This window comes from Pieris brassicae, chromosome Z, assembly GCF_905147105.1.
Source record: "Pieris brassicae chromosome Z, ilPieBrab1.1, whole genome shotgun sequence".
Lineage (NCBI taxonomy): Eukaryota > Metazoa > Arthropoda > Insecta > Lepidoptera > Pieridae > Pieris > Pieris brassicae.
This window is the reverse complement of record NC_059680.1, coordinates 11,645,855-11,662,380: the sequence shown is the minus strand read 5'-3', so window position 1 is coordinate 11,662,380 and position 16,526 is coordinate 11,645,855. Positions and strand designations below refer to the sequence as shown.

The 16,526-nt window shown below is 34.7% G+C and overlaps 1 protein-coding gene across 1 annotated transcript; it reads left to right on the top strand.

The window, feature by feature from the left end:
• The first annotated feature begins 331 nt into the window (after window positions 1–331).
• Window positions 332–14,001, top strand: LOC123718859 (calcitonin gene-related peptide type 1 receptor-like). Its single transcript, XM_045675795.1, has 10 exons — window positions 332–343; window positions 703–794; window positions 1,909–2,038; window positions 2,845–2,946; window positions 3,541–3,659; window positions 9,090–9,163; window positions 10,203–10,309; window positions 10,514–10,621; window positions 11,307–11,427; window positions 13,688–14,001. Exons 1-10 carry the CDS (start codon window positions 332–334, stop codon window positions 13,738–13,740), a joined length of 918 nt encoding a protein of 305 aa, XP_045531751.1. The 3' UTR covers window positions 13,741–14,001.
• Window positions 14,002–16,526: the final 2,525 nt, after the last annotated feature.

Below are 16,526 nucleotides of genomic sequence, written 5' to 3'. Positions count from 1 at the left end.
AATATTTTCTCATTTTCACAAGCCGTTGTTATACGAGGAATATTATGTTATTAATTCTGAAAGCTTTACACGAAGTGGCAAATGCTAATTAAATTTTCTGTAATGTAAGATCTGTTAATGAAGTAGTTTCTAATTTGCAGGCTGCGTTTGCCATATAGCGGAGGTTCAAGTATAAAAAACACCAGCTATCCGTTCGTTGAGTTAATTGAATTAACGATAAGGTGTTTTGCAATTATTTTTTTATGGACTGCGATGCTGGTATTCCGGTTAACATGATTATTGTTTACTAAATGTATTTTGTGTAAGTAACGCTTAATGGCTCCTAGACCAGATGGAGTCCACGGTAGGGTTCTGGAGCTTGCCCCTAAACATCTGACAGATGAATTATAAGAAGTTTTTAATATTTGGGAATTAATTTTTAATTTTTAGAGGTTTCCTTCGGAAACCTCGAGCCTCGACCTCCTAGGAGGTAAAAATAAAAAAAATCATTAAAAGAACATGTTTATTTTCTGTCATTTTGCGGCCTATTTTCAAAGCTGATAATGTTTTTTTTTTAATCTTAATAGTATATGTATATAGGTTTCATGGTAAATAATGATTGTTCGGATTGGCGTTTTCAACTTAAAAATAAGTGTTACCATTTTTTTTGCTGTTATGCCTAGTCAATGGAAACGGAAGAGTTAGTGCTTGGTATATTTACAGATACGGGACAAAGTCAGTCACATGTACATGTGCGGTTATGGTTTCTCATCGTTCATCTTGGTCTTGACGCTTTTCATCTTTTTATTCTTTCGGTAAGTTAGTCTCTGTATTTCTTTTTATAGAACAGGGGGAAAACGGGCAGGAGGCTCCCTGATGTTAAGTGGAACCGCCACCTATGGACACCCTCAATGCCAAAGGCCTTGCGTTGAGTGTTTTGCCGGCCTTTCAAGAATTGGTACACTGTTTTCTTGAAAGACCCTAAGTCGAGTTGGTACGGAAATACTTCAGTGGGCAGATGGTTCCAAATGGTGCGCGGTACGGCTCAGTAGTGGAACGATGGAAGTCGAAGTGATACGGGTGGAATTTCGTATTCTGCTTTGACGGATAATGAAACTCAGCAGCAGATTTTAATCCGAACAACTCCTCCGAAAACTCTTCATGGTAAATGTGGTAGAAGATGCAGATTGACCTCACACCTCGACGCAAGAGATCAAGCTGCTAGGAGAGGGAACCGCTCTTCTTTGAATACGGTCAAGTGGAAGGAGCTGGTACTGGGGAGCTCCCGCCCAGAGAAGAGAACAGTACTCAACGTTTGCGCTTTACCCGAATTTGCGCTTTATACAGTAGCTTGGTGGCCTAGAGTGAATTATCGTCCTGCCTCGCTGAGCATACCACGGTTTTTGTAGGCTAGTTTAGCCTTTTGAGACGTTTTGGGTTTTGTTACTTTAATTATTGTCCAAGGGCCAATAATATTATTTGGTGATTTTAACCTTCAAGCGCGATGGTTAGCAACGTTGAGACAAGCTTTATTAAACAGAGGAACTCTTACAATCTCTTAATCCGTAATTGATCTTACCTTTGCTTCCCCTTCTAAGGTATGAAACTGGAAAGTTGCGGAAGCTGTGGAGCCCCTTTTAGGCCATCGCTACAATTCTTATCTTTCGGTGACCCAGACCCCTGCGACGTTTTCCGCGCATCATTTGTGATTGGTCAAATGGATCGCGACGGGTACTGTCTTACTTATCTGTGCTTGGACTAGACATGTTGCCGACCAATCACCAATCACATAAAAATTAAATTTCTGTCGTCTAGTCTTTCATTTTACATTCTCACCCCCCTTTAGTCTCTGCCCCCCTTTTAGGAATATGATGTGAAAAAAGATGTTGCAATTTAATTTTTACTATGACTAACAATTCTTTTTTATAGCAGGAACGTTCATTGCTCTCGAGTCAGGGTCCATGTGAACCTTTACCTTGCTGTTATCTTCAGTAACATCATGTTTATGACATGGTATGTTACTGTGATCAAGGATACCGTTGTCATCTTGTTTAATCCGGTAAGATAATATATTTATTTATTACAATCAACTTTAACTAGCATATACACCATATCGGCTTACGATTACTAGCTATACCAGCAAAAAGGAAAGAATGGAGAACGAAACCGACCAGCTGTTTGGTCAACAGCATCTCCAGTTCGACATGAGTTGACACGCTCACAATAACAAATTTGAATCTTTGTTTGACGTTTATATTAATTGTTGTTTTATATTCTTTCTTCCGGGTCCATCAATAATCCCTTAGTACTTGTAATGAAAAATTAAAATTAAAGTCATATAAAAACTAACCTATGTTGTAGTCCCCTTTTATTGAATCTTAGTTACTATAAATTTTTCTTACAAATTAAATTTCTCTTATTAATCTGTTTTAAGACTCTTACAGTCGCATAGCGTTTACTTCAGCAGAAAACGGAATATGCCATCATAAGTTCATTTTAAAATATTAATTTTCACCGCAGTGGCTTCTTATTCACGTCAAGCAATTTCTAACCTTTTGCTTTAAAATATATCTTTTAATTGCCTTAAAATAGAGTAATAGTGTGGGTTCAATAAATATACTAAGTTGGTGTCAATTTTAAGTGTATCTTTTCACTGTGTGATCAAGGGTGAATTTTGCCATGGACCCCCATGAGAAATTTAAATTCTTTTTCATACCACTCATTCACGTTTCTGTGTTTTTTGTTTTATATACAATAATAGACGTATGATTTACAGCCGTTGTTTAAAAGACCTAAGCATACAGATGGCGTACTTAACTGTACATTTGTTTGTGGTAATGGTGTATATGTACATTCGTTTAATAGATATGGTGCCAGGTAATGCACGTCCTCACTTATTACTCTATCGTGTCGAGCCACTTCTGGATGTTTGGCGAGGGACTACACCTGTACCTTGCGGTAGCTTTCGTAAGTATTGAATGTTAACAATTACGAGTGTTTCATAATATGTATATTCCAGTAATGCTACATCCTAGGCTAGTTTTTGGGTTTCATTTTCTCAGGAACAAGTAGGTGATCAGCCTAATGCCTGACACAATGTCGTTGTGTGATTTTTGGGTCTAAGCCATGCAGGTTTTCTCATTATATTTAGCCGCATGCGCAAGTTTCATTATATGCGTATATACAAAAAATTCATTGATGCAATCCAAATTGGAAGCCTAGACCTTAGTTAAAATTGGCTTTAGTTATTACTTCTTAATAATAACCATTGAAAATCTAATTCGCTGTTGATGATTTTTGTGTTATATCAAATCTAAGAAGCCATGGATTATCAATTCTCCGATTTTAAGTGTCGAAAAGATTATTATTTGAATGAATTTGCAATTTATCGACACATTACAATGTATTTGTATGGAAAAAATGGTTTCTTAATTATTAACATTTTGTACCTTCTACCTTATATTGATGTGCATATTGCAACGATATTCTTTAATTATAGAAAATATACCAAAACATATTTTCTACGTTGTATACAAGAATGCCTTTAACTTTTTTTAACAGGTGTACTCCAGGTCTAAGGACTCATTGCTGCTGTTCATTGGCATTGGCTGGGTGTCTCCCGTTCTGATTTTGGCTGTCTACTCTGCTTTGCGCATTTTCTACCTGCACGACACCGAAAAGTGAGTCTTATATCTTTTACAGCACGTGGAATGTAATATCAGGTGCCGAATCAATACTAATTATAACTCATAATAGGCATGGTGTTTTAATGTCTATTGTGAAATGCTTCGAAGGGATTGGCTGTAGCCATAATTGCGGTAGGTGTGACCAGCTATTGCCAATTGATAACCACTATTGTCACATGATAAAATTATCCCCCCCCCCCTAATCCTATAAAAATTCGTATTATGGAGAGTTGTTTCGTGGCGTGGGTGTATGTTTTCATTCGTGAGTATAGTGCTAAAGTAATTTCCAAAATTGGCAAGCTTCCTACGTAAGCTACCAAACATATATATTATTATATTAGTGGTAGTGGTATTGGTATTAGTGGTAGTGGTAGGTAGCAGGTCTCGCCTATCGCTGTTATTTGTAGTGTATTTATAGTAGGTAGTATTTTTGGTAGGGCCCAGTGATAGGGTTCCCAACAGTACTGCTAAACAATATTATACTTCGTTAAAACTGTTAACAAAAAAATTGATTCGCTAAGCGTTGTTCTAAAACTTCATAAACGTCATTTAGAAGAAACCAATAAACTTCTGAAACAATTATTCAAAAAATGCTAAATCCCTATTTATTATTGTTGCAAACTTCACCCAGAAACAATCATTATTTCGCCAATCCAATCGAAGACATCACGATATTTGTATTCATTTGCTTAATTCTCCGACTTTTGTATTTGGGAACTCTTTCCTCACTATCAATCACTTCGCTGTGCGTCGCGAATTATCATATACAGTGTAAACTCTTTATAACGTCATTTGTTATAACGAAAAACTCTCTATAAGTAAAAATGAGCTGAATTTGTTTGGTTAACATAAAACCCGTACATTAAAGAAACCTGAGGTCATAAACAGCCATCTCGCAGTTGTTATTGTTAATTGCATTAACACGTGCGCCATTAAAAAAATCTAATTGTTTCATGAAGATGATTCCACCACATCCCAAGACATGCACAAAAAATACAAAACAAATATTGGCATAGTGTCAGGCAAGATTAACAGAATATATGTGTGGAATAATTTACCTATTGATAGTAATAAAATTAGAAATTATTGTAATTGGTTAAATGTAGCCCTTTTTCTCTTCTCTCCTTATAACGAAAACTCTCAATAACGCATAAAATGCTTGGTTATAAAGCGTTTACACTGTATATATCTATATCAGCGTGCTATAGCGATAAGAAGCACCAACTCTATTGCATATAATATATATCTCAGTAAGCACTTACAGATAAAGTTTTTTTTTTAAGTAATGGGACTACAAGGGTTTGGCCCCAGATTTCTGTATATGTTTTGTCATATTTTTTTTATAGGTACGTAGATGATCACTATTATTCACATCATAATTATGCCTATTCAGCCTATGATATCATCGTTATTTAGTGGGTAGGGTTCAGTAGTGAGTCCCACCTAAGTCGCCACATATGAAATCACGTGTTGGGGGCTACCATAACAGCATTTCCCCATGATTAAAAAGTCAGTTAAGCCAGATAATGGTCAGCCACTTTAATACTAAAGTCGACGCATTTTGAACTGAGTCGTCGGGCAATAAATGTCACCGGCAATAGGAGTGTGCACGCAATACAACCCGTCATCGATTCTTAACTACCTGCGCACGCGTGGTCGATGCGTCGTCGAGATCTTCATTAGCACTCTGACTCCTGATTGGTCGTTACGAGTAAAGGTTGTTGATTTTCTATAAAAACTAAACATTATCACTTTACCCTCATTATACATATTGGAAATCTGTAAATTTGCCCATACACACAAAGAATTTTACACCACACGCGAAGACATACAGACAAGATATACACTTCGACACAAAAAACGCCTAAACCTACCATCTTCCCGATTACAAATACATGCATCAAGCCCACTAGTCATGTCAATCAAAATTTATAATAAACTACCGGAGACACTAAGAAATGAAAAAAAGATACATATATTTACAAACAAACTAAAAAAACTTCTTATACGTAAATGTTATTATAGCGTTAATGAGTACCTAGAAGATAAAAATATAGCTTAATTTCATGATTATTAATCCCTAAATATACAAAATTCAATAAATAAAAAAAAATTATTCTATGTAATTGGTACTGGCCGGGAGTGTGAAGTTTTATGTGCTATTTTTTATTGTGTTGCTATTAGCTATGTTATATAGGTTTCGTAATGCCTTCTTTTGCTGTGCCCTAACAGGGTCCATAATATTGTAATTAGCTTTAAGCCTCATAAACATCTTTTGTAAACGTTATGGAATGCAAATAAATACATGAATACATGAATAAATAAACGATTTATCGATATCCACCTCTACAATTCTCACGCACATCACTACACTTATCCAAAAGACCCGTCAATTCGAGGGAGACAGACAGATATATCTGTTTCAGTTCATAAAGCGTCGTTTATCCTTGATATAATTACATTAAAGAAAAAAATCGAGATAACTTATTTTACGTCCTTGCAACATAAACAATTCAGTGTAAAGTTTTTTTGTTATTTCAGTTTTCATGAAATATAAAAAAAAATCATATTAATCGTGAAATCTTAAATGGGTACATATCGGTATATGGCTTAGGAACAAACCAGCTTTTATAGTGTTTGGCCATAATCAATAACAAACTCTACAAGCTACGAGATGGCTCTGTACTTAAATTCGAAGCATTATATACATACAATATGATTCTTAAATGAGCGGTAACCACCACATTATAAAAACATATAATGGTTCATTAATAAAAAGAAATTTAAAACAAATTTAAAAAAAATTGGTCCTTGTAGCACCGTTAACGCTGGCAGAATTTCCTTACTGTATTACGATACTTCTTGGTTGAGCGAGGATAGCACCAGCTCTATTTTTTTTTAATATTTTTAATTATTATTGTTACTATCTTTGAGAAATTATTAAAGGTATGGTTATTATTCGTTCATCCACTACGACTCGTTAATTTTAGTTGCAAAGGAACGTAGCAGATTTTGAATATATCTTCTGACATTTAATACAGAATTTTACATACTTGTCAGAACATTTAAACAAGTAGCCTATATATACCTAGTACCTAGGTAACACTGAAAATGTTTAGAAAATTAAAAACGGTTTAATGTAGAAAGTTGCCAGTACTTTAATTGTTTTTCGAAGTAATCTCCGTTCCTCTCTACACATCGTCGCATTCGATGAAACCGCTGACAAAAGCAGTGGACCCATCCTTCCATAGAAGTCTCTTCTATGGCATATTCTCTTTTTCGAATTTTTACGCTTTCACCACACCTTCAGGGCTCGTAAAGCAAATACCTCGAATTTTATCTTTAGTTCTTGGGTATAAATGAATGTCACAAGACGCCAGGCCAGGACTTTATGGCGGATGTCTCATTGTCTAGACACCTGCCATAGTCAATATTCCCCATGCGAAGATGTTTCTAGTCGTCGGTTAAAGTATGGGGAATCCATCTGGTACAAGGTTACTGACGACTAAATGTTCGTGTAATATTTTTTGAACTTGACTCATACCAATGCCTAGGCTTGCCCGTATCTGCTGATAGGTCACTCTCTTATCTTTCTCTATCATTCGTCACACAGCACTGATGTTATCTTCAGTAGTCGCTGTTAAAGGACGTCCCTCACGCGGATGATAATTGAGATTGCTAAGTCCACGCTTAACTCGTTTAACCAATTGTAAATAGTGGCACGAGATGGGGTAGAATGCTAATCGCAGCATATCATAGCTTTGTTGTACAGTAAGCCCACAACGAAATTCATAATAAATTATTGACCGAAAATTTTCTCGTGTTAGGTTAATTTTCACGTGAACAAGAGTTTTAGATTTGCCGCCAACTCACAAAAATAAATGGCAAATGAAAGCAATTTACTACATTAGGTTACCAAAGAGTTCTAAAATTGAAATTGAAGATAATTTTTCGTTAGCTATGTTTCTAACATTCTAATTCTAAACATTTTCAGTGTTGCCCACGTAGTAGGATTTATTAATTATGGTGCACAATAGTTTGTAACTTTTGATCAACAAAAATTATTAAAAATATAATAACAATTCTCAATTAAGCTTTAACGGCCTTACGTACTTTTAAGTTACTATTTTATCTATTTCCACACATTTCGGGAATACGGGAACTAGTACTGGGTATTCATATTTTAAACGGCTTTTAAAAGCCGTGAAACATATATCCGTTACTTAACAGTATTTATTTTAGTTGAAATTTATTGTTTTTTTTTGTGTGTAATTGATAAAATACATAGTTATCTCAGTACTTATGTAAGTAGTGATAACAGCTTGAGAGTCCTGCTAAACTAATACCGCTAGGACATATCATGACATGTCTTCAAGTCCTGGGGGTTTTAACGGGGTTATAAAAAAAAAATTCTTAAGAAACGCACGATTCTTTACAATTTATATTTGGCTATATTTTTATTAGCGGTAAAAACCGCCTAGCGGTAAAAATCGACTTTTAAGGTTATTGGAACTTGGTCCTAGGGAGCACATTCTGTAGGAGTTGGCATCACTGTTAGTACATAAATAGTTTTATTGAGGGTAGTGACACGAGCGTAACACATATTTCATTAAACAGTTATTAGATAATTTGATCTTATCTTGTATCACTTTGTAAATATAAATTAAACCTGACAACTAAAAATCATTAAATTTACTTTTATTTTCTTTGCTTCCACTCATTGGGTATACATAAATAACGAAATTGTTGTATCTGCTATGCGCGCCTCTAGCGAAAGTATCATGAAAACATTGCGTACAATATTAATTTAAAACAGATTTCTTAATACATTTGGTGACTATTGATTATATATTACAAGCGATTCTTACTAGAATAAACCTTGGTGAAATATATAATATAAAGAGGGCCGTCGAGAAATGACGCCATATTACCTATTTAGGCTTATGTCGCATTTTTATACAGTTATGCGAAAATATAACCATAAAACCTTTTTTGCACTAACCACACTATTACATGAATTATAGAGAATATTTGGTTTGCCAATATTTTGTTATCAACTGTAAAATGTAGACTAGTATTCAGATCGTTCTTTGAATTTAAATTTAGAATCCTGTTTTTAACTCTACATTTACTGTATTTTTACGCGCCCTACTGTAATTTTGACTAGTAGCACAGTCTATGGATATCATGGATTTGGAAGACTCGCAAGTAGCAACTACACTCCGCCATTCGACTTTGCCTTGGATGAGGGGGGGGCATTGCCTCGGCGACAAATGGTAATTTAAATATTTAAGTGAAACAGATTAGTCAAAAACTCTTTTTTTCGATTTTCGAACGTTTACAAAGCTCGTGTAGAAACATACGGTGCAACGTGCGAAGATGCATAATGTTAAAATAAATGTTGCTTTTTTTTTAATTGTTCAGCTGCTGGACCGCAGACAGCAATGCCTTCTACATCATCACCGTGTTCGTGTTTGGAGCTCTCTTAATTTCGTCATGTAAGTTTATTATCTGAAAAACCATTTTAAAATCAACAGGTCAACAGACACCTAACCACTATTTATGGTCATGCCAGTCTTAATAATTTAATTAAATGTTGAGTGCAGATTATTATTTAATTATATTTTTGAAATATAAAGAAAACGATCCAAAAAAGTAATTTAGTTATATTAAACCGATTTAAAATACCTGCCAGTATGATATATATATATAATGTTTAGACTTTAAGTACATACAGGTTTTTGTAGTCACGTCAACGATGACCAGAATAATTTTTAAGAACAAAGAACGTGGTTAGAATTATAATTAAGAAATACATATTTAGTTAAAAATCTTCGTAGTAAATGTATTTATTTCAAAATTATAATATAAAACAGTATCTACTGTAGACTAAATAAAGATATAATGTGATTCAATTTACAACGAATGTTCATGTCTTTGTCATATTTATATTTATTTGATCGATGACTGTGAATTTCTAGGAATACGAACATACAATTATACACTAGGTTGTAAGTATAATTGATATCTCAATAAAAATATTGTACATTTCCAAAATGATCAAACACACGACCGTATGTAAACGTGCAAACTGATAATTTCCATCCGTATCACCTCGACGTCCGTCGTTCCACAACTGAGCGTTTTCTAAGGCAGTTTTTGGCGCGCACCACCGCTATGTGGAACCAGCTGCCCACTAAAGTATTTCCGAACCAATTCAACTTAGGGTCTATCAAAAGAGCGAACAAATACTCGAAAAGCCGACAAGGCACTCGCGAGCCCTCTGGCAATGTGACTGCCCATGGGCAGCGGTATTGGTTAACATCAGGTGAGCCTCTTGCCCGTTTGCCTGCTATTACATTAAAAAATCCGGTTCCTGCTTCCTTAACGGAAAAGGTAATAAAAATCCTAGTTCTAAATTAAAACCCAAGTGTATTTTTTAATAATCTCTGAAGTAAGCGGGTATTTTAATTTTTTTTTAAAGTGATTTTGTTCAGCAGTCCTTCTGCTTTTTAATAAAGTGCATTTGTTCAACAGTCCTTTTGCTGAACGTGGTCTGCATTTTATTCCAAATGGCTAGACGTTTCCCTCGCCACAACAGGATGATTGCAATGATCAAAGCTACCAAAGCTGCACTCGTGTTGGTAAGTTTCTTCTACCATGTACTATTCAATCCTATCAAAATTGGCAGAATATTGTTAAGTTAAAACATGTAGCACAAATAATGTTGCCTCAACCACCTTGGCGTCTTTTAAAGTGATTACACAAAATTTTCTCAAAAGGATCTATTTAACGATGTTGCGTAAACATTTTTAAGATTGGTTGAATGTCTTCTATTATTTAACCAGACTCCACTGTTCGCGTTGCACTTCTATCTGATTCCGATGCACCTTTCGCGCCAGAATGCTCTCCAAACAACATACCAGATTTTGTCCGCTGTCGTTGTTACTCTACAGGTATGTAATCTTGATTTTCAGAAGACTTAGAGAGTGTTAGATACTTCTATTATCATCGTAACTTTCGTGGCCTCTTGTTGCGTAGTGAGACGCTGAAACAAATTTAATTCTATTCATATATTTTTCATGGATTTATTTTTATACATTGTATTTTTATATTTTTTTTATACAAAAATTCTTTAGCCAAAAGTGAGTGACGAGATTTATAGTTTGAAAATTTTATGGATTTTTTCATCACTCAAGTATATATTATTGAACTGAATCTAAAATAGTAGTATTTAATTGTTACTAAGAATGATTAAATTAAAATGATAAAAAAAACTTTTTTTATTAATAATTTCCTTAGTACGGTAATATTTCAGAAAAATTATTACGAACTCCATCCATTTGTGTTATATAAACCAAATCTTATACAGTATAAACATAATCGAAGTTATTGACTCATACCACCCTACTGGGTACTGATGCGCTTATATGAGAATATGGTATGGGATGAGATATGGGAGTGTCTACTAAGAACTACAAATTTGAAGTGCTTTTTGTGTATTATTCTCAGTCTTTTTTGTGAAATTAATTAGAACCCTACATTGTGATATTTGTTTATTCTGACCGGGGACGACATACCACGACAGACGACGTAGCAGAAGGTTAGTTTAAGAATAATATATTGAAACTTTTCAAACAGGGCCTGAGCTTGGCAATAACTTTTTGCTTCACCAACCAGGATGTTATCGCATCTTTCCGCCAGTTGTTCAAACGTCGCCAACCGGAGAACGAAGTTAACATTGCTATGACCGATATGAGTGGTAAGTCTAAAACTACATACACTTGGCTAAACTCAAATGATTATTTATTGTATTAAACGATATGCAATTTACATGACACTGATACGTAGCCGCACGCTAAGTTGTCCTTTAAATTATACCTAAGTGTAATTTACATAGGTTAACAATTTGAAAACAGTAAATCTACGACGGGATATAAGGGAACTGAAAATTCCGTACATCATATTTGCGTAATTAAAAAAATTCATTATATTGAAATGGAGTCTCGCTGTTGGCCTTAAAGGCCTTTACAGCTCTGCTCAGGCTGTTGACGAGCATAGCTTGACTGGAATAGGCGTTTGCCCGCGACTTGCGCAATAGCGTCTCCTGCGAGACTCGACTGCGAGGATCTCGGCTCGGGCGTCGCGTGGTGGTCTATCGCCCAAATAGCAGGGTAGAAGCTCACTGGTATGAGTGAAGTATGCAGTAAAGGTCTACGCTTTCCCCGGTGAAGGAAGTTTATACCCTTATCTATTTTTGCTATGCCGCACGATATGCTATGATTCATGAGTATCGCGACTGGAGCGCCGGTAGGCGATGGATATGGGAGGGCACAATACCCGAAGAATACGCTAGCTTAGACATGCTGGGATACAGGCCTTGTACAGTGTCACATTATGTGGGACATGGACAATGCGACATGTTACACCTTTTATGAGGCCTGACAAAAGAGGCCTCCTTGTGAACGGCGGATATGTGCTCACGGAAGTACATGCCACTATCAAGCGTGACTCCTAGATATTTTACGGACTTTTGACAACGGGACGGCTTGCCCGTATATAGTTACGTTTTTTTTAAGCGTAATTTATCGCAAACGATAATTCGCTGGATGCCTCGCCCCTATTGCCCGCAAAGCGCACTCACCGGCGGGTCAGGAAAATGTTTGTTAACAGTCTGCGGTTCCATGGTCGCCCCGGCACTTCACACACCCTCGAAAAACAGTCATGATAGAGTCTATTTTCTTGGGGATGCCTCTTATTACACCCTGAGGTCGCGTAGTTGTGGTAACCAGTCGTAGCAGTGTCTACTAGGAGGACAGCTACGCACAAGGACGTGAAAGATGCGGGTGGGCTGTAAGTGCTCCAAAAAAGAACGGTGTTTGCATCCTGGACAAAACACTCCCAAACAGGCAGGTTATCTGTACGGCCGCAGGTAAAGCCGCCCGCATAAGAAAGCAGCCTTCGATATCCAAACGCCGGAAATGCGGAGCAGCCGGCAAGAGGGCAGCAGGAAGGACGAGAATGCGAACAGTCGTGAGTCGTGAAGAGCGTCCGCACGGTACGGTGGCAAGTGCCAATAGACTCAAAAGGAGCAATAGGTCCTTCCTACGTCAGCACATCCGCACGGGTCGGCAGTCGATCGCAGAGTGTGAGAAAATACTTTATTTCTCTACTTAAAACTAGTTGTAATGGTATTTAGCCTTGTCGAAGTGGAGTTTGGATCCCACAACCCATACAAGGGACTATTGGGGTAGGGGCGGTTGCGACAAGCTGCAACATCTCGCATATAGACACTGACACAAGCCTCATAGTATCAAATTGTTTACGACATCGCGAGCCTGTTGCGGTACCATGTAGTTGGCGAGATTAGCGCCTTCATCAAACAAATTCTTTATGTTTATGGTATATTTACGGATGCGGATGAGATACTATTTATTTATAAGTTAAAAATAATATACATCCAAAAATATGGCGTATTGGATGATAAATCAAAAATTTAAATGTATATATCTATAATACAACGGAACGGAATATAATGGAACCTAAATATAGGCAATTTCAAGAAAACTAAATATTTAAACTAAGCCTAAATAAAACTTAAATACTAAAATGTACATAGTTAATTAAAAATACGAGATTAATGAAAAAAACTGTCATAAAATATATCAACAAGGTAGCATTGTAACATGTAAGTATTACAATCTCAAAAATAATGTGCCAATGTGTATGCCTTTCTAGGTAATGCACTGTTTTTTCACAACTTAGCGTTTTTTATCACCTCCTTCCTTTAAGAAAAGAACGTACTGATTCTTAAAAGGCACTCGCGAGCCTTGGCATTTCTGTGTGCATGGGCGGCGTCAGGTGAGCCTCCTGCCCGTTTGTCCAAAGTTCTCAAAAAAACTATGTCAATTATTCTGCCTCAGAGTACTGTCTGATATTCTTCGCATTGTAAGTTCTAGCATAATAGCAATTATAATAAAAAAATACTTTTATAACTAAAAGTTTTTTTTTTTTAACCTCAGGTGCGCATGTGCCCCAGCAGGTTACTATGCTGCAACGCGATGTACCTATCTAAATAGCTTTCATTCGAACCGAATATCCATCACACCTGGCTTTACATCGTGGACGCTTCGCATCATTAGGAAATAATATGAAGCAAATAAAAAAATCTCTGATAGTATTCGTGTTAAACGTAAAACAAACTCTAATCTAATTAATGAGATGGTTAAAAGGTTGATAATAGTTTTCGAAAATTTTACTGGCTAGTCTAGGATTGTTCTATTGATTAGATGAGAATTTGTAATACGTGATACATCGGTATTACAAAAAAAAAACTATATGTGGTAGAAAAAAACTTTAATCAAATAGCATGAAGCTTATATTATATGTTAAAGAATAAAAAAATATATAAAAAAATAAAAAAATATATTTATTCTACCTATGCTAATCGTACTATTAAATATTCGTCCAGTTTTATCTTTTTCCGCCACAGATTGTTAAAAACAGTGGGAAGTTTAATTAGCCTCCCTGTTCTTAAACCTTTGCGGCATTTTGGACCAACTCGTTGACTTTGGGAAGACTTTTATTTTTGAGACTAATGTACCTATAAATTTACTTATAAGAGTTTTCTTTTAAGGATAAAGTATCCAATTTTAACATTTATCATTTACTCATTAATTGAGTTAACAAACGTTTAAAAATTGTACCACCAATACGTTGCCATATAATCCAATCGATTTTTAATCATTTCTATCTCTATAAATCATACGTAAATGTATGTCGCTTCGATCTCTGTGTTAAATACTCTATTTCTGTGTTAAAGATTATATAAATGTTAGAAAATATATGTGTAATGGTCTAAGAACCATAATAGCTTTAACGCAAAGAGATCTCATATATTAAGTAATCTCAGATAATTAAATTATTATTCATAATTATGCGGTAATATCAATGCTAAATACAATTCATAAGAACGAATTATTTTTATTTTCTGCCGAGAAATATAGTTACCAACATTGCAGATAACAGAACTGTAACTGAGACCTCAGAATCCAGCAGCTGGCGTAATTCTAAAACGTATCTAGAGATCTTGACTACGCCCACGATCAGGGTAATACAAAAATAAACCTAAATAAATTATTACTGAATATTATTCTGAATAAAAAGTTTATTAGAGTTATATATGTTAGAATAAGAAAAATATTAATAATTTAAGGCTTTTTGTGATGTGGACATCGAAGAGTTTTGATTATTTGTGCGATGTTTTTTTTTTATTTTCATGATTTTCTAAATACGTTTATTATTGAATTCGATGTCCATTACCATATATTGTACTACATTAAAATAAAATAAAAAAATGTGTCGATGTTATCCATTAAAGATTATATAATAATCACTAAAGATCATGTATATTTCTTTACTTATTTAAATATATTTTGTTATATAATATATCTAAGTGAGAAATTATATATTTGTAATGGTTGGTAATGTAATTTTTAGAATCGTTTCGTGCAATTAGGACACAAATTGAAATAAGTTTCTGAAATCTCGACAAATATTTTTCGCCGCACCTTTCACAATGAACTTGTAGACGTCTCGCGTTAATGCAATACCACTTGTAAGTTAAACGTAAAATTGAAGAAAACATGAATGATTCTATATAAACTACTGTTAATGTCCTTGAACGATACGATTCTAAAGCAGAACGGTGCTTTAAGGGTAAGAAAGAAGACAGAACATATTTACATAAAGTACATATTATATTTAAAAATAATTTTTCTACATTCATTCCTCATTCTTTCAAATATATGTAACATTAGAATTATTATATTTTCCTAATATGTAATATGGTTTTGAATTATACTTTGTTTCAATAACTGTTGTTTTATTATCACATGACCACGTGGAGACCAAAGCCAGCTATGACAATATTTGAAAAAATCAGAATTAAATCTGCTATTACTACCAGTTAGAAATAAACTAATCGCCACTTTTTTAAATCATTAAGTATTTTTTGACTAGGAAATTGTTAGTAGTTTTCTTAATACTATTTTCATTTAGTATTGAAAAATTGAAATGATAAATAGGATTTTAGGATGTTCATGCCTCTTGTTTGTACTAATTAACATTTAATAAGTATTCAATTCACAAAAAATATTGACTTTATTTCAGACGAGGTCATTTTCCTTACACACAATAAATAAATAAAAGGGTGTAAAAAAAGGAAAGTAGGAGATTATAGAAGTGATGAACTGGAAATAACCTATGGGGTTATATGGGCATATTAGGTCCAATATTATTTTTAATTTATATTATTGCATTTTAAGCAATCTAAAACTTGATCACTAGCAAATATTTTCCTATGCAGATGATGCAACTATACTGTTCACATGGCTACTGGGCAGAAGTAAAAAAAAACAACGGAAGTTGGTCTGACAGCTAGATAGTATTGTCTTTTGTCATAGCTTTTACACATTTAAAGAAAATACTTTTTACCGGATTTGAACTAAATCTTATGATTAACTTAACTAAATGTGGTCGCCAGGAGGATTTTGGTTTATCCTACCTACCAAGCCTATTATATGTGGTATCGTTTACCACATAAACAAATTTGTTAATTTATCATTCAATAATGAACATCTAAATTTGAGGGCGTTTCCCAAAGCTAAAAAGGAAGAAAACATTTCAGATAGCTTCACAAAAAAATAAAACCAATTCTTAAAATAATAATTAGAAAAAACCTACCCCTCAATACATTTATTTCCGAAATAATTCAAAATTATACATCACACCAGATACTATTTATGTCTTTAAAGTGTCGAAAACACGGCAATCACCGCTCGTGCCTCTCGTTTTCCAATT